Source organism: Stomoxys calcitrans, chromosome 5, assembly GCF_963082655.1.
Source record: "Stomoxys calcitrans chromosome 5, idStoCalc2.1, whole genome shotgun sequence".
NCBI classification, from domain to species: Eukaryota; Metazoa; Arthropoda; class Insecta; order Diptera; family Muscidae; genus Stomoxys; species Stomoxys calcitrans.
The window spans coordinates 144,285,287-144,304,838 of record NC_081556.1 but is presented as its reverse complement, the minus strand read 5'-3'; the positions used below and the strand labels follow the sequence as shown (position 1 = coordinate 144,304,838).

Sequence of the window (19,552 nt, the reverse complement as noted above, 5' to 3'; positions counted from 1 at the left end):
CCCCAAAACCTACCAAATACATATATAGACCAATTACTGCAATATGGGACTCAAATGAAAGGTATTTAAAATAAGAAAACGTATCTTACATCCAATTGTCGGACCAAGTGTTTGGAGGACTACCCCACCCTGAATACACCCCTGAATCGGACATATTTGCGACCATATGGGGCTTAAATAAAAGGTATTTGAGTGTAGAATACGAATCTGATATCCAAATGTGGGACCAAGGGTTTGGGGGTCCACACCTTCCCCAAACAGGACTTATTTTCTAACCATGGCAATATGGGGCTGTAATAAAAGGTATTTGTGTGTCGAATACGAAGGGACCATGTGTTTGGGGGCCGCACATCCCCAAAAACACCCCCAAAGAGCAAATAGCAACATGGGGCTCAAATAAAAGGTCTTTGGAAGTAAAGTTCGAATCTGACATCAATATTCGGGAAAAGTGTCAATAGTGCCACTCCATCCTCATAACTCCAACCAAAAAGGAAGTATTTTCTGACCATAGCAATATGGGGCTCAAATAAGAGGTATTTTAGAGTAGAACAAGAATCTGATATATATTTGCTGGGCCATGTCACTGAGTGGTCGTCCCTTACTCCAAGACATCCCCCAAACCGGACATGTTTGCCGACTATGGAAATAAAGTTAAAGAGAGTGAAGTTCGATATTGATCATTTTTAGGGTCCATACCCCAAATCCGACATATTTCCTGACCTTTGCAATAGGGAGTTCAAATGAAAGGTATTTTAGATTAGAAAAAAAATTGTATATCCAATTTTGAGGCCAATGGCAATATGGGGTTCAAATAAATGATATTTCGGAGTAGAGCATGATGGTGATATATTTTCAGGGCTTAGTGGTTGAGGGACCCTCCAGTCCCAAAAACACTCCTAAATCGTACATATTTACCAACCATGTTAAATTAAAGGCATTGGAGAGTGGAGTACAAAATTGTCCATTTTCGGAACCGATTTGCTGGGGGTCTACCCCTTCCCCAAAACACAACACAATCAGTAATTATTTATTGACAATCGAAATATGGATCTCAAATAAAGGTATTTGGGAGTAGAATACGAATCTGATATCCAAATGTGGGACCATGTATTTGGGGCACCGCCCTAAAACACCCCCCAAAAGAGTACAAATTTACCGACCATGCCAAACTGTGCCTGGTACGGTCCGAATCGGTCTATAACCTGGTATTGCTCCCATAAGAATCGATCTACTTTTTGAGCCCCTGGAAGCCGCAATTTGTCCGATTTGGCTGAAATTTTGCATGTAGTATTCTGTTATGACATCCAACAACTGTGCCAAGTACGTTCCAAATCAGTCTATAACCTGATAAAGCTCCCATATAAACCGATCACCCGATTTGTCTCTTGAGCCTTTACAAGCCGCAATTTTGGCCCGATTTGGTTGAAACTTTGCATGTAGTATTCTGTTTAGACATCCAACAACTGTGCCAAGTACAGTCCAAATCGGTATATATCCTGATATAGCTCCCATATAAACCGATCTCCCTATTTGACTTCTTCAGCCCTTACAAGCTGCAATTTTTGTCAGATTTGGCTGACATTTTGCATGTGGTGTCCTGTTATGACTTTCAGCAACTGTGCTGAATACGGTTCGAATCGGTCTATAAGCTGATATAGCTCCCATATTGATCGATCTGCCGAATTGCCTTCTTGGGCCCTTACAAGCCGCAATTGTATGCGGTATTCCGTTACGACTTCCAATAACTGTGCCAAATATGGTCCAACTCAGTTTATAACCTGATATTGCTCTCATGTAAACCGGTCTCTCGATCACCCTTGTTCGGCATTGCTTGTTCCGCTTACCCGGACATTTCAGATTAACTTTTCACTCATATGGACAGAATTGAACATAATTCCAAGCCCCCCCAAAAAAAAAAAAACATTAAACACCCGCAATTGTATTATGATCCTTTAAAAGCATAACACTTCACTTTGCATAGCTGCTGTCCGTCAACGATGGCTAAAACGAAACCCATTGTTCGCGTTTAAACATCATAGCTACCCCCCAAAGGGGAGTTATAGAGTGAAACGGGTGCCAGGCACTATGTGGAGTGACACCAACCTTTTGGAGTCGATTGGTTTTTACGGTTGGTAGCCGTTTGGTCCTTTGAAAACTGTTGCTTCGACAACAATTTTATTATTGACTGTTATTAATACACGTTAATCCACATACACACACACTCACACACACACACACACTGAAAATTACAAGTCATGTAGACTTTGGGTGTGCTTTCACACACAATGGCCATGGCAAGCACATGATGGTGGGCAATACATATTTGTTTGGGGCTCAATGGACTTGCCATGATGGCTGCGAAAAAATTGTTTGCTGGTAAAAAAAAAAATATCGCTGTTGGACTTTTCACCGAAATTGTTCACATTTGACGTTAGTCCTGCTTTTGTGCATGGCTTATTAGGCATTGCAGAGCCTGTCAGCGCTTGTCGTCATCTCTGTTGGAGTAGTTGAGGTACAGGATTTACAGCAGTTCATATATCCATGTGTGTGTGTATGCATGCGAGCTTTACAAAAATATTTGCTAATTTAATTTGAAGCCACAAATAAATTAAATCTGTCAACACCGCATAATCCTCTGCCAATAAACAGAAATTTGTTGCCGCTCTTCCCATACACGGACACCGTCAATAACCACCATCAATAAACGTTGTCGCAACACATTGCTGTTTTGTGGAAAATATTCATAATCAAATTATTTGGTTACAATTTTTTCTTTCTCACAGTTCTCTCCCTTGTGGCTAAATATTTTGCGTCGATTTTGCACAACTTGGGCAAAAGGGATGCAATAGGCATTGAAGGCTAGCAGGCAATTGAAAAATGATTTAATTGGTAAATTGAACATGGGATTGCTAGTTGTTTTTTTTTTTTTTTTGTTCATAGATGTTTGGAATGTTAAATTCAAATGACCCGAATATCAAATTTATAAGCCTCTATGATTATTTCGAGTATCAATGACAAGTGATGGAAGGTGAATGGCTTGATGAAAAAGAAAACTATGGCATTTTTATAATTAAATTTACTAGATATGAAATTAAACAAGGAAAAATGCGTTCGATTTTTGTGGGACTAAAACCCACACTCAGCAGGTTGATTTATATATTGGGTTGCCCAAAAAGTAATTGCGGATTTTTTAAATAAAACTTAGAATAAACTTTAATCAAATATACTTTTTTTACACTTTTTTTCTAAAGCAAGCTAAAAGTAACAGCTGATAACTGACAGAAGAAAGAATGCAATTACAGAGTCACAAGCTGTGAAAAAATTTGTCAACGCCGACTATATGAAAAATCCGCAATTACTTTTTGGGCAACCCAATAGAAGCTACTAGCTGACCCGGGCCCGCTCCGCTGCGCCTTCTTTTACTTTATATGCAACAAAAGTTTCCTTGGAATATTTATTTTGGACAATTAAAGATCTTTTAGTGATATACCATGCTAACTTGACTAACAGTTTAACAATAGAAGTGCCTTTATCTGAATCCCAAGTGAACTTTATTGGTCTACGAATTTAAGTTTAAGGGTAAGGTAAGGGTAAGGTGTACTTCATTCTTAAAATACTTCATTTCAGCCCGGTATTCTCATGATATCTGATTTAGTGGTGTTTTTGGGGGAGAGGTGGTCCCCCAGCTACTTGGCCCTGAAAAAATATCAGCATCGTGCTCTTCTCCCAAATACCATTTATTTAAACCCAATATTGCCATTGGCTTAAGAGAAGTTTACAAGACGAGGTGTCATCCAAACACATGGCCCCAAAATCTCTCTCTCTTTCTAATCTTAAATACCTTCCATTTGAGCCACATATTGGCATGGCCGAAAAATTTTTTCCCTTTGGGGGTGTTCTGGGAAAAAGGTAATGCCCTAAATACATGTTCCTACATTTGGATATCAAATTCGTATTCTACTCCCGAATACCATTATTTGAGCCCCATATTGCGATGGTCACTAAAAAATTGCTCTTTGTGGGGTATAATGGGAAAGGGGTAGATCCCCAGAGAATTGGTCCCGAAAATGGGTATAAATTCTTGCTCTACCCCTCAAATACCTTTCATTTAACCCCCACATTGACATGGTCGGTAAATATGGCCGATTAAGGGGTGTTTTGGGGATTGGGGTGGTCCGCCAAATTCTAAGCCCTATCAGCATCAGCAATGTGCTGTATATATCAATATATCATTTATTTGAACCCCATATTGCCATTGCCCTCAAAATTGGATAACAAATTCGTTTTCTAATCTCATTTAAACACCTTATTGCAAAAGTCATCAAATATGTCCGGTTTGGGGTATTGGCCCTAAAAACTATGAATATTTAGTTCCACTCTCTTTAAGACCCAAATTGTCTTGGTGAGCAAATACTTCCTATTTGGGGGTTGTTATGGTGGTGGAACGTCCGCTAGACAGTTGGCCCCTAATGTTGATATCAAATATGTGGTCTACTCCCACATAACTTTAATTGGACCCCCATTTTTCCATAGTCGGCAAACATGACCGGCTTGGGGGGCGTTTTGGGGGATGGGCGGCCACTCAGTGACTTGGCCTTGAAAATATATATCGGATTCGCGTTCCACTTTAAAACTCTCTTATTTGAGCCTCATATTGGAATAGTCAGAAAATACTTCCAATTTGGGTGGTGTTGTGGGCGTGGGGTGGCCCCATAGACACTTTTCCCGAAGATTGATATCAAACTCGTGCTTTACTCCCAAAGACCTTTCATTTGAACCCCATATTGCTATTGTCGTAAATTTGTCCCCTTTGGGGGATTTTTTTGGTGAGGGGCGGCCCCCCAAACATTTGGTCCCATATTTGGATATCAGATTCGTATTCTAAATTTAAATGTCTTTTATTTAAGCCCCATAATCCCATGGTCAGTAAATAAGTCCCGTTTGGGGGTGTTTTGGGGAAGGGTTCCACCCCCCCCAGAAACGTGGTCCCACATTTGGATATCAGATTCGTATTCTACTCGCAAATACCTTTCATTTGAGACCCATATTGCCATGATCGGTATATGTCCGATTTAGGGGTGTTTTGAGGGTTGGGTGGTGTTGTGGGGGTGGGATGGCCCCATAGACAATTTTCCCGAATATTGATATCAGATTTGTGCTTTACTCCCAAATACCTTTCGTTTGAGCCCCATGTTGCTATGGTCGTTAATGTGTTCCCTTTGGGGGAGGTTTTTGTGGAGAGGCGGCCCCCCAAACACTTGGTCTCATATTTGGATATCAAATTCGAATTCTACCCTGAAAACCCTTTAATTTGAGCCCCATATTCCCATGGTCAGTAAATAAGTCCTGTTTGAGGGGTGTTTCGGGGAAGGGGTGGACCACCAGGAACGTGGTCCCACATTTGGATAACAGATTCGTATTCTACTCGCAAACCTTTCATTTGAGTCCCATATTGCCATGGCCGGTAAATATGTCCGATTTAGGGGTGTTTTAGGGCTTGGGGTGGTCCCCCTAGTACTTGGTCCGACAATTGGATATCAGATACGTTTTCGTATCCTAAATACCTTTCATTTGAGTCCCATATTGTCGTGATTGGTGTACATATAAGTTTAGTAGGTTTTAGGGTGGGGCGGCCCCCCTAGGTGCCCCATCCGAAATTTGGATACCAAATTTTTATTTCTAGGGTACTATATGAGGGCACACAAAATTTCGCTTAAATCGCACCACCCATCTCCGAGATCTGGCGTTTCTGAAAATTTGGGTAAGGGGGAGGGTCTGCCCCCCCCCCCCCCCTTCAGATATCAAAAAATTTAGTACCCTATTTTCACCACGGGATCATTATGCACCATCACCTTCGACCTGACTTGATGAACGCCTTCAAACTGCAACTATTATTCGATTGGACTGAAATATTCTATTACGACTCTCAATACTTGTGCCAAATTTGGTCCAAATCGGTCTATATATATTTGACTTGAGTCCCTGGAAGCCGCCTTTGTTGTCCGATTGGACTAAAGCTTTGCACGTAGTGTTCTGTTACGAGTCCAAACAACTGTGCCAAGTATGGTCTAAATCGGTCTCTAGCATGATATATGTAGCTCCCATCCCGTATGCACGTGAGTTGAAAGCACGCTAACTTGATTTCTTGAGCCACTAGAGGGCGCAATCCTCATTCGGTTTCGCTAAAATTTTGCATGAGATGTTATGTTATGATTTCCAACAACTGCGCTGTGTATGGTTGGAATCGAGTCATACCCCGATATAGCTGTCATATAAGCCGATCTGGGGTCTTGATTTCTTGATCCTCTAGAGGGTGCAAATCCGATTTTACTGAAATTTGGCATGACGTGTTTCGTTATGACTTTTAAGAACTGTGCTAAGTATGGTTCAAATCGGTTCATAACCTGATATAGCTGTTATATAAATGACATCCAGTGGTTCAAATCGGTCCATAACCTGATATAGCTATCATATAACCCGATCTAGAATCTTGACTTCTTGAGTCACTAGAGAGCGCAATTCTTATTCAATTTGTCTGATATTTTGCACGACATGTTTCGTTATGAGTTCCAACAATTGTGCTAAGTATGGTTGAAATCGGTATATAACCTGATATAGCTGCCATATAAACCGATCTTAAAACTTGACATCTTGAGCCACTAGAGAGCGCAATTCTTATTCAATTTGTCTGAAATTTTGCCCGACGTGTACCGTTACAACTTCAAAAAATGTGTAAAATATGGTTTAAATCGGTACATAACCAGATATAGCTGCCATATAAACCGATTTGGGTTCTTGACTTCTTGAGCCTCTAGAGGGCGTAATTCTCATCCGATTTCGCTGAAACTTTGTACAACGGCTTCTCCCATGACCTTCAAATATGGTCTGAATCGATCTATAGTCTTATACAGCTCCCATATAAACATATCTCCATGTTTTATTTCTTAAGCCCCTAAAGGGGTCAATTCTTATTCGAATTAACTGAAATTTTCTTGGGTCCAATACCTTTAATCGAGAAATCGCTATATATGGCAGCTATATCCAAATGAGGTCCAATCTGGACCATACTTAGCATGAATATCAAATGGTCGAATACAACCCACCATACCAATCCAAAGTACTTCCATTAGTGTCTGACAGTGACCCGATCGGTCTACATGTCCACTTGGGGTGAAGGGGTGACCCCAGCTTTTCCTACATTAGAAAGAAGATTGTGAGATCACTATATATGGCAGGTATATTAAAATTTGGTCCGATCTGGACCATACTCAGTATGGATGTCAAATGGTCGAATACAATCCACCATACCAACCCAAGGTTTTTTCATTTGTGTCGGATATTGACCCGATCGGCCCTCATGTCCGCTTGAGGTGATGAGGTGACCCCCACTTTTCGGTTTATATATGAGAAAGAAATTTCTTCGCAATTGAATTTTCATATTTTTTGAAAATAACCTTTTTTGGTGGGACAAACCCATGTAGCTCCCATAAGACCCCCTTAAACTCCATAAAACTTTGCATTACTCATAACTCATTGCGATTTCAATTGCATTTGCAAAGTTTTTATTTTATCTACCGGTTGCATAGATTTGTTGCTCTGCCAATGGGGAATTTCGCTGAAATGCCATCAAGGAAAACCCTAAGTCATGTTTCCAGCAGTAACACCACGGCAATGCAATAGAGACACGTAAAACACATGACACCAAGTGGCGGAATATTTTGAAACGCAAGATTCTTATTGGAAGTTTTGCTATGTCTGATCCTCTATCCATAGTAAGACGTGTGAAAGTCTTTGTTTGCCATCGAAGAAGTAGGAGGAAGTACTTGGTTGGTACATTGCACTCACAGCAGGTGATATGATAGTTTTGTTGAAATTAAGTGAATTGATAGATAAATATGTTGGCATGCTAAGCATCAGGTGTGCTTAGAGTTGTACGAGCAAACGTGGGCAGGATTTATGGCAGTTTTATTTAAAAACGTATTGGTAACCAATGCACACTCATACACATAGAGACAAAATAAAGAAACTATTAATAAAATAGATGTGCCTTTCCGTTTCCTTTAATTTTAAACATATATTTTAACTCTACATGAAAGTAAATTCGAAAAATCCAAAAATTTTGTTTCACTACTTCGTCCTTTGTGAAAGTTAACCAAAGACTTCCCCCAATTTTAGCCTCTTTCATTCTCACCTTTTTGTTGACTAAGATGTTGGAATGATGCTACAATTTTATGCCTTCTTGCTTTCTTATTGCCATAAAATGTTAAAATTATAACCGAAATGAGAGTTTAATCGAAGTACGTGAACGGAAAATATGAGAATTCTGACTGCAACCATGGGGGAAATGCACGTACGGCGATACGTTTGCCATTACCCACTGCCAAAAGTAAGCACCTGCAATATCATCTCTTTACTAGACTTCCTGTTTTTCCACGGCTGCTATCTTCGCTTTCGTTGCTGTTCAAGACTCCTTAACAGGCTGTACTACCCAACAAAAATGGCATAGATCCTCAAGACAAGCAAACAGTAATGTCTGGCTTATGGTATGGGGGATTTTTATAAAACGACAGTGGATATAATCAAAAAAAATGGGACCATTAAATGCATAAAAAGTGTAGAGTAGAGTAGAGTGTAGAGTAGAGTGTAGAGTAGAGTAGAGTAGAGTATAGTGTAGAGTAGAGTGTAGAGTAGAGTAGAGTGTAGAGTAGAGTAGAGTGTAGAGTAGAGTAGAGTGTAGAGTAGAGTAGAGTGTAGAGTAGAGTAGAGTGTAGAGTAGAGTAGAGTGTAGAGTAGAGTGTAGAGGTAGAGTAGAGGTAGAGTAGAGGTAGAGTAGAGGTAGAGTAGAGGTAGAGTAGAGTAGAGGTAGAGTAGAGTAGAGTAGAGTAGAGTAGAGTAGCGTAGAGTAGAGTAGAGTAGAGTAGAGTAGAGTAGAGTAGAGTAGAGGTAGAGTAGAGGTAGAGTAGAGGTAGAGTAGAGGTAGAGTAGAGGTAGAGTAGAGGTAGAGTAGAGGTAGAGTAGAGGTAGAGTAGAGGTAGAGTAGAGGTAGAGTAGAGGTAGAGTAGAGGTAGAGTAGAGGTAGAGTAGAGGTAGAGGTAGAGTAGAGGTAGAGTAAAGGTAGAGGTAGAGTAGAGGTAGAGTAGAGGTAGAGTAGAGGTAGAGTAGAGGTAGAGTAGAGGTAGAGTAGAGGTAGAGTAGAGGTAGAGTAGAGGTAGAGTAGAGGTAGAGTAGAGTAGAGTAGAGTAGAGTAGAGTAGAGTAGAGTAGAGTAGAGTAGAGTAGAGTAGAGTAGAGTAGAGTAGAGTAGAGTAGAGTAGAGTAGAGTAGAGTAGAGTAGAGTAGAGTAGAGTAGAGTAGAGTAGAGTAGAGTAGAGTAGAGTAGAGTAGAGTAGAGTAGAGTAGAGTAGAGTAGAGTAGAGTAGAGTAGAGTAGAGTAGAGTAGAGTAGAGTAGAGTAGAGTAGAGTAGAGTAGAGTAGAGTAGAGTAGAGTAGAGTAGAGTAGAGTAGAGTAGAGTAGAGTGTAGAGTAGAGTGTAGAGTAGAGTAGAGTAGAGTAGAGTAGAGTAGACTGTAGAGTAGAGTAGACTGTAGAGTAGAGTAGAGTAGAGTAGAGTGTAGAGTAGAGTGTAGAGTAGAGTAGAGTAGACTGTAGAGTAGAGTAGACTGTAGAGTAGAGTAGAGTGTAGAGTAGAGGTTGAATAGAGGTAGAGTAGAGGTAGAGTAGAGGTAGAGTAGAGGTAGAGTAGAGGTAGAGTAGAGGTAGAGTAGAGGTAGAGTAGAGTAGAGTAGAGTAGAGTAGAGGTAGAATAGAGATAGAGTAGAGGTAGAGTAGAGGTAGAGTAGAAGTAGAGTAGAGGTATAGTAGAGGTAGAGTAGAGGTAGAGTAGAGGTAGAGTAGAGGTAGGAGTAGAGGTAGAGTAGAGGTAGAGTAGAGGTAGAGCAGTGGTAGAGTAGAGGTAGAGTAGGGATAGAGTAGGGATAGAGTAGGGATAGAGTAGAGGTAGAGTAGAGGTAGAGTATAGGTAGAGTAGAGGTAGAGTAGAGGTAGAGTAGAGGTAGAGTAGAGGTAGAGTAGAGGTAGAGTAGAGGTAGAGTAGAGGTAAGGTAGAGTAGGGTAGAGTATAGTAGAGGTAGAGTAGAGTAGAGGTAGAGTAGAGGTAGAGTAGAGGTAGAGTAGAGTAGAGTAGAGTAGAGTAGAGTAGAGTAGAGTAGAGTAGAGTAGAGTAGAGTAGAGTAGAGTAGAGTAGAGTAGAGTAGAGTAGAGTAGAGTAGAGTAGAGTAGAGTAGAGTAGAGTAGAGTAGAGTAGAGTAGAGTAGAGTAGAGTAGAGTAGAGTAGAGTAGAGTAGAGTAGAGTAGAGTAGAGTAGAGTAGAGTAGAGTAGAGTAGAGTAGAGTAGAGTAGAGTAGAGTAGAGTAGAGTAGAGTAGAGTAGAGTAGAGTAGAGTAGAGTAGAGTAGAGTAGAGTAGAGTAGAGTAGAGTAGAGTAGAGTAGAGTAGAGTAGAGTAGAGTAGAGTAGAGTAGAGTAGAGTAGAGTAGAGTAGAGTAGAGTAGAGTAGAGTAGAGTAGAGTAGAGTAGAGTAGAGTAGAGTAGAGTAGAGTAGAGTAGAGTAGAGTAGAGTAGAGTAGAGTAGAGTAGAGTAGAGTAGAGTAGAGTAGAGTAGAGTAGAGTAGAGTAGAGTAGAGTAGAGTAGAGTAGAGTAGAGTAGAGTAGAGTAGAGTAGAGTAGAGTAGAGTAGAGTAGAGTAGAGTAGAGTAGAGTAGAGTAGAGTAGAGTAGAGTAGAGTAGAGTAGAGTAGAGTAGAGTAGAGTAGAGTAGAGTAGAGTAGAGTAGAGTAGAGTAGAGTAGAGTAGAGTAGAGTAGAGTAGAGTAGAGTAGAGTAGAGTAGAGTAGAGGTAGAGTAGAGGTAGAGTAGAGGTAGAGTAGAGGTAGAGTAGAGGTAGAGTAGAGGTAAGGTAGAGTAGGGTAGAGTATAGTAGAGGTAGAGTAGAGTAGAGTAGAGTAGAGTAGAGTAGAGGTAGAGTAGAGGTAGAGTAGAGGTAGAGTAGAGGTAGAGTAGAGGTAGAGTAGAGGTAAGGTAGAGTAGGGTAGAGTATAGTAGAGGTAGAGTAGAGTAGAGGTAGAGTAGAGGTAGAGTAGAGGTAGAGTAGAGGTAGAGTAGAGGTAGAGTAGAGTAGAGTAGAGTAGAGTAGAGTAGAGTAGAGTAGAGTAGAGTAGAGTAGAGTAGAGTAGAGTAGAGTAGAGTAGAGTAGAGTAGAGTAGAGTAGAGTAGAGTAGAGTAGAGTAGAGTAGAGTAGAGTAGAGTAGAGTAGAGTAGAGTAGAGTAGAGTAGAGTAGAGTAGAGTAGAGTAGAGTAGAGTAGAGTAGAGTAGAGTAGAGTAGAGTAGAGTAGAGTAGAGTAGAGTAGAGTAGAGTAGAGTAGAGTAGAGTAGAGTAGAGTAGAGTAGAGTAGAGTAGAGTAGAGTAGAGTAGAGTAGAGTAGAGTAGAGTAGAGTAGAGTAGAGTAGAGTAGAGTAGAGTAGAGTAGAGTAGAGTAGAGTAGAGTAGAGTAGAGTAGAGTAGAGTAGAGTAGAGTAGAGTAGAGTAGAGTAGAGTAGAGTAGAGTAGAGTAGAGTAGAGTAGAGTAGAGTAGAGTAGAGTAGAGTAGAGTAGAGTAGAGTAGAGTAGAGTAGAGTAGAGTAGAGTAGAGTAGAGTAGAGTAGAGTAGAGTAGAGTAGAGTAGAGTAGAGTAGAGTAGAGTAGAGTAGAGTAGAGTAGAGTAGAGGTAGAGTAGAGGTAGAGTAGAGGTAGAGTAGAGGTAGAGTAGAGGTAGAGGTAGAGTAGAGGTAGAGGTAGAGTAGAGGTAGAGTAGAGGTAGAGTAGAGGTAGAGTAGAGGTAGAGTAGAGGTAGAGTAGAGGTAGAGTAGAGGTAGAGTAGAGGTAGAGTAGAGGTATAGTAGAGGTATAGTAGAAGTAGAGTAGAGGTAGAGTAGAGGTAGAGTAGAGGTAGAGTAGAGGTAGAGTAGAGGTAGAGTAGAGGTAGAGTAGAGGTAGGGTAGAGGTAGAGTAGAGTAGAGTAGAGTAGAATACTACTTCTCCCCAAGGAGGTGTTGAATTGCATCACACCGTTCAGACGAGGCTATACGGAATGTCCATGAGAAATTACCATTTGCAGTAGAAGAGGAGTAATGGAGGGTGGAAGTGAAGAGGTAGTAGTAGTAGAATTGTAGTGGTTGTAGAATTCTGGTGGAGAGTAGTTGGTGTATTGTGGTGTCCGGTAGTAGTTGAGAGTGATGGAAAGTAGTAGTGAAGAGTTGTAGTGGAATGTAGTACTGGAGATTAATAGTGAAGAATTGTAGTAGTAGGAGTAGTGTTGAAATGAAGTAGTGGAGAGTAGTAGTAGAATTGCAGTGCAGAGTAGTTGTAGAATTGTGGTGGAGAGTGCTAAGAGACTTATGATATAGTGTATAGTAGTAATGCAGTGTCCTGCTGGAGATTAGTGTAGAAGTGGAGTGCATTAGTGGAGAGTTGTAGTGGAGACTTGTAGTGGAGACTTGTAGTGGAGAATAGTAGTGGAGAGTAATAGTGCAGAGTAGCAGTGGAATAGAGTAGAGAAGTACAGTAGAGAACAGTCAAGTTAAGTAGAACAGAGCAGAGTAGAGTACAGTACAATACAGTACAGTAGAGCAGAGTACAGTACAGTAGAGTTCATTATAGTAGTGTAGTGTAGAGTAGCGTAAAGAAGAAGAATCTTGCAAAGAGTAGAGTAGAGCAGTAATAATAGAGAGTACATAGTAGTAGTAGCGCATAGTATTGAAGAGTACCTAGTAGTGGAGAGCACATATTAATGGCGAGTACATAGTAGAGTAATAATGGAGAGCAGTAATTGTAGGACAACGTAGCGCACACATGTCCGCCTATGAGGCTGAATGCATGTGTTCGAATCTTGGTGGGAATAACTCAGCGGGGGTTATTCCCTTCTATGGATGACGGTGTTTTTGAGGTACTACTTCTCCCAAAAGGGTGTTGCACTGCGACACTTCGTTGGGTCGTAGCTATAGGGGTTGTTCATGGAAAAATTTGCATTTGGAGTAGAAGAGGAGTAATGGATGGTGGTAGAGTAATAATGGAGAGTGGAAGTGGAGAGTAGTAGCAGTGGAACGTTGCAGTGGAGAGTAGTATTAGAATTGTAGTGGAGAGTGGTAGTATAATTGTGGTGAAAAGTAGTAGTAAAATTGTAGAGGAGTAGAAAGTAGTGTGTAGTACTGGAAAGAGAAGTGTTGCAGTGAAGAGCAGTAGTGTAGAGTTGTGGTGGAAAGTAGTATTGGAGAGTTGTGGAGAGTGGAGAGCAGTAGTGAAATGTAATAGTGAAAAGAAGTAGCGGAGAATTGTAGTGGAAAGTAGTTGTAAAATGGTGGTGGAGTGTATTAGTGGAATTGTGGTGGATAGTGGTAGGAGAATTGTAGTGTATAGTACTACTGTAGAGTAGAAGTGGAGAGCTGTAGTGGAAAGTAGTACTGGAGAGTAGATGTGAAGAGTAGTAGTGAAAAGAAGTAGCGGAGACCAATGGTAGAATTGTAGTGGAGAGTATTTGTAAAATGGTGGTGAAGTTTTTTACTAAAATTGTGGTAGATGTGGTGTAGAGTATTACTGGAGAGCATTAGTGAAGAGTTGTAATGTAGAGTAGTACTTGAGAGTAGAAGTGAAGAATAGTAGTGAAAATAAGTAGTTTAGAATAGTACTGGTGAGTTATGATGGAGAGTAGAAGTGAAGAATAGTTATGAAAAGTAATAGTTGAAACTATTAGTGTTGTATTTAGAGGATCACTTCGGTGCCATCCCTACTTCTACATCGCACAGTGTGAGAAAATCAAAAAAGAAAAATCTAGTAACAAAATATGCAGTGTGAGCACGGGTAGAGATCTCTTTAAAATTTTATGGGGAGAGCTGAGGTGTTAGCGAGATCGTGTGCAAAATTATACAGTTTGGAAAATCGGACCACAAATGAAGATTTGGCAGACCGAACAATTTATTGAAATGCCGAGGTGACCAACTTAAGAGCCCTTCCAAGAAGCGTCCGGGCCACCAAGGGCCTTGAAATTGTACACACAATCTCGCTCACACCTCAGCTCTAATCATTCCAAAATTCAAAGGGATATGTTTACACGTTCTCACAATGCATATTTTTTGCCAGTTTTTTTTTCGATTTTCTCCCACTCTGCGTCGTCAAAAATGGCTAAGGTTACATCGAGCGTGATTAGATAGTAGACCACAACTTATCCAATTCCAGCGCTCAAGTAGGTTTATTTCAAGAGCCTAGGCAAATAAATTACTCCATTGCAAATTGCAAACTTTGTCCATGAACATTCCACTAAGGAACAGGGACAAGCTTCTCACATATCAATGAGTGCAGTCCGATTCAAGTCTAAACTAAGAGATAAGGGGCCCCTTTTTTGTAGCCGAGTCCGAACGACATGCCTCAGTTCCACACCTCTTTACATGGCATAATACTTCACAAATGTTGCCAAAAGGGGAAATGTTGTTAAGAGGGGAAACTACCACTGAAAATATTTTTCTGATAGTCTCGGCAGGATTCGATCCCAGTCGGTCAGCATCATAGGCGGACATGCTAACCTCTGCGCTACGGCGGCCTCCTCCTCCACTAGAGCGTCACTGTTAACTGCATAGTTCATACCAGACATTTTTCAAATATACCTTGTTAATTACGTCCTTTTACACTCATAGGTACCCTGTTGACCATCTTTGTACTCAGGACCTTTACCAAGCCTATGGCTCTTCTGGACCGAGACCAATAGTAGTATTCCTTATCCGAACGTTCCTGAATGTAACACCTCCTTCGGCCGATTTTCGTTTTCCTTGTACGCACGCAGATTTCGGTCTTTTCTGGATTAACTCTGAAGCCCCAGATATCGCCCAGTCGTATGCCATCTCCAAAACCCTCTCTGTCCTTCTTCAGAGAAGTATCGGATTTTCCAATAAGGACTTGACATTTTTTTTTTTGTTTAAATAAAACGCATACCATTTGAGATATTTCAAAAGCATTATTATCGGCTGATGTGCAATCAAAATATCTCTGAATCGAGCTCGACTGCATGCCTATGGCCACCACGGACATGTCTCCATCTGTCAATACTTTGGAACCAAATTTCGCCCACCCACACATTTCAACAGAAGCGTTCGCTATTTCCCTTTATTGTTGGCTCTGAGCTCTTCCAACGTCGTCGCCTTATTGGCATAGACCTATCACTTGCCCCAAAGAAAATAGTCTAGAAGCGTCAAATCGCACAAACGAGTCTGCCCATCGACTGGGCCTTTTCTTACGATCAATTGTTACGTGTGCTGTGTGGCTTGTGGCACCGTCCTATTGAGACCACATGTCGTCCAGGTCCATATCTTCCAATACAGTCCAAAAATAATCAGTGAGCATGGTGTGGTACCATTGTCCCTTCATGGTAACGTGACGATTAGCATCGTCGACGAAGAAGTATGTCCCAATGACGCCGCCGGCATGCAAACCGCACCAAACATTTTTTTTTTTGGATGAAGTGTTGAAGTTTTGTGCATTTATACCTGACCAATAACGCATATTTTGCTTATTGACAAACCCATTAAGCCAAAATAAATTGGAGTTAAGGCTCTTAAAGTAGCTACCACCACCTTCGAATTTCGATGTTCATTTGTGTACTTTACCATAATGAAAAAGTTTAGTTTACTGAATAAAATGACATTGACAGTTCGATGATTAGTGTAAGAGTGCGTTCACCAATTAAATTCAAAGTTGCCAAGTCCCCATTGGAAACCCCTTTATTATTGGGTTGCCCAAAAAATAGTTACGGATTTTTCATATAGTCGGCGTTGACAAATTTTTTCACAGCTTGGGACTCTGTAATTGCATTCTTTCTGTCAGTTATCAGCTGTTACTTTTAGCTTGCTTTAGAAACAAAGTGTAAAAAAAGTATATTTGATTAAAGTTCATTCTAAGTTTTATTAAAAATGCATTTACTTTCATTTAAAAAATCCGCAATTACTTTTTGGGCAACCCATATAACATCTTATTTCCATGAAATTTAAGTTTTGACTCCATTTCCATTACAACCACTGTGAGCTGCTTGAAACAGCAGCATTTATGTATGTCTTGGCAATGCCTACCGGTGTTGGAACATTCCTGGCCACATAAACAAACAACGTTGGCTGCAGTGTTCATGCATTTTTTAGAGCACTCTGGTACACTCTCGTCTTGTTGGTTGGATGGATGATGGTGTCGTGTTTAACGTATCACATAAACTCAAAGAAACTGTTGCTCCTTTTTTCTACGCCATTCAAACAGGCTCGCATTCAGACCCTTGGGCTAGGACATACACACCACAAATGCACACACACACACACACACACTCACTCACACTTAGCCCCCTGGAGAAGAATGACGTTTTTTTTTGTTGTTTTATAAATGAAATCGTCATTGCAGTCGTGGTTGAATTTCCTTTTGTTTTCATTTTTATTATATTTTGTTGTTGGTAGTGAGTATGAGTGTTTTATGCTTTAGGGATATACAAGCAAAAGGATAACAAAATAGATACATTTGTAGTAGTCTCTCTCAAACACACACACACACACACACACAATCATAGACACACACACATTTTAGTCAGAATACCAAGTACCAAGTGTAGGTACAATTGTGAAAGCGTATTTGCGAATACGTGTTTATATGTCCGCCTTTGGCATCTTCAACACCACTACTAACACTGTTCGAGTTGAGAGTGAAACGGAGAAGGATGAAGGCAACTCAATGGAGACATCATGCCATGGTCCATAGGTTTTTTTTATCTTTACCCCTCCTCCCCCAAAGCAAAACACCTCTTTTTTTTTATGGATACTCTTCGGTTTTTTGATGCAATTCCAAGTGGAGTAACCCTCAACACTAAGCCATTGGCAAGTCGTGCAAATGAATGACCACCATGCAACAAGCGGCCACAGTCATAGCCATAGCCACAGCCAACAAGTGCAAGTTGGTGTATGTTTTCGAGTGGTGTTTGCTACCACCGAGTCATTTCCATCATTCTCTTGCCAAATAAAAACCAAAATCATATTAAATTTGCCCGAAGAAAGGGTATCAAAGTCATTGCCAGCAGACTAGACATTGACCCGCGGAGGAAGGGGGGGTGGCGGAGGGAGGAAGGACATTGCAACGCGAAAATTTGCTATGAGAAGCTGGCAATTCCCTAATGATTCCCCTAATAAAATTGTTTATTTTATTGATGGGTAATTTACAACAATTTCAAGGGAAATTACCACACTTGCTGCAGACGATTTAGAGGTGAAGATTGCCAATGAAAATGAGGTAAGTTTTTCAAAGTTTCATTTTTAAAACTTTATTGAAAGTCAATATGAAATCTAAACGTGATCGAAATGTGAATTTCATTGAATGTTTTGCGGTAATTGGATTTCAAGAAGTTTTTGCTATTTCAAAATTTTGACCATGAACATTCCACTAAGGAACAGGGCCAAACTTCTCACATATCAATGAGTGCAGTTCGATTCAAGTTTAAGCTCAACGATAAGGGGCCTCCTTTTAATAGCCGAGTCCGAACGGCGAGCCGTAGTGCGACACCTCCTTTGAGAGAAGTTTTACATGGTATAGTACCTCACAAATGTCGCCAGCATGAGGAGGGGGAAAACCACCGCTAAAAATTTTTTTCTGATGGTCTCGCCAGGATTCGAATCCAGGCGTTCCGCGTCATAGGCAAAAATGCTAACCTCTGCGCTACGGTAGCCCATTAAAACCAGTAAAAGCGTGCTAAGTTAGCGCCGAATCTTATATACCCTCCAACATGGATCGCATTTGCCGGGTTCCTTTCCCAGTATCTCTTTTCAGGCAAACAAAGGATAAAGGAAAATAATTGCTATGCCATTGAAATGAATGTTGAAGAACAAAGTAGAAGTTATTCTGCAAAATTTTAGTCAATTCGAACAAACAATTGCGCCCTTTAGGGGCTCAAGAAGTGAAATCGGGAGATCGGTTTAAATGGGAGCTGTATCAGGCTACATAACGATTCAGACCATATTTCACACGTATGGTACAGGTGATAAGAGAAGCGGTTGTACAAAATTTCAGCCAAATCTGACAATAAATGCGCCTAGAGGCTCAAGAAGTCAAAATCCAAGATCGATTTATATGACAGGTACATTAGGTTATGAACCGATTTCCACCATATTTGACAAGGATGTTGGAAGTCATAAAAAAACACGTCGTGCAAAATTTCAGCCAAATCGAATAAGAAATGCGCCCTCTAGAGGCTTAAGAAGTCAAGATCCCAGATCGGTTTATATGGCAGGTATATTAGGTTATGAACCGATTTCCACCATATTTGGCAATGCTGTTGGAAGTTATAACAAAACACTCCATGCAAAATTTCAGCCAAATCGGATAAGAAATGCGCCCTCTAGAGGCTCAAGAAGTCAAGATCCCAGATCGGTTTATATGACAGCTGTATCAAGTTTTAAACCGATTTCAAGCATACTTAGCACAGTTGTTGGAAGTTATAACAAAACACTCCATGCAAAATTTCAGTCAAATTGGATAAGAAATGCGCCCTCTAGAGGCTCAAGAAGTCAAGATCCAAGATCGGTAAATATGGCAGCTATATCAGATTATGAACCGATTTAATCCATACTTAACACAGTTGTTGAAAATCATAACAAAACACCTCATGCAAAATTTCAGGCAAATCAGATAAGAATTGCGCACCCTAGAGGCTCAAGAAGTCAAGATTCCAGATCGGTTTACATGACAGCTATATCAGATTATGAACCGATTTAAAACCATGCTTAGCACAGTTCTTAGAAGTCATAACAAAAAACACATTACGCAAAATTTCAGCCAAATTGGATAAGAATTGCGCCCTCTAGAGGCTAAAGAAGTCAAGATTCCTGATCGATTTATATGGCTGGTATATGGCAGCTATATCAAAACATGGACCGATGTGGCCCATTTACAACCCCAACCGACCTACACTAATAAGAAGTAGCATTGAGCAAAATTTCAAGCTCCTAGCTTTACTCCTTCGAAAGTTTGCGTGCTTTCTACAGACAGACGGACGGACAAATAGGCCTTTAATGGCATTTAGATCCTACATTGGATTATCGGTATACATGATCCGATATCACACACACTCGGCACGGATCTCGAGAAGTTGAACACAACTCACTATTGTAAATTCTAGCAAAATCGAGTAGTAAATGCGGCTTTTATGAGCCTATGACCTTAAATCGGTGGACCGGTATATATAGCACATGCATGTTAACATGGTCCTATCTAGATCCTACTTGGCACGTTTGTCCAGCTTAAATCACTGTTTGAAATTTCAGAGAAGTCGGCTAATAAATGAGCCTTTTATGTGCTCAAGACCTATAAACAGGAGATTGATTTATATGGCAGCTATATCCAAATAAGTTCCAACAATGACCAAACTCGGCATGCATCTCAAAGGTCTAGTCTAGTCGAGTTATCTGTCTATATCTAGATATAGTCCAATATGGTCCATCTTGGAACTTAACCG

General features: G+C 40.5%; 1 protein-coding gene across 1 annotated transcript in view; it reads right to left on the bottom strand.

Moving 5' to 3' along the window:
- The window catches only part of LOC131998012 (uncharacterized), a 29,623-nt gene extending 14,949 nt beyond the window's left edge, over positions 1–14,674 (bottom strand). Inside the window, exons 1-2 of the mRNA XM_059369965.1 lie at positions 14,607–14,674; positions 12,140–12,305 (exon numbers count right to left, since the gene is read on the bottom strand). Of these exons, the coding sequence (XP_059225948.1) occupies positions 12,140–12,305; positions 14,607–14,674 (234 nt within the window). The remainder of the gene's footprint in view (positions 1–12,139; positions 12,306–14,606) is intronic.
- Between the last annotated feature and the right edge of the window lie 4,878 nt (positions 14,675–19,552).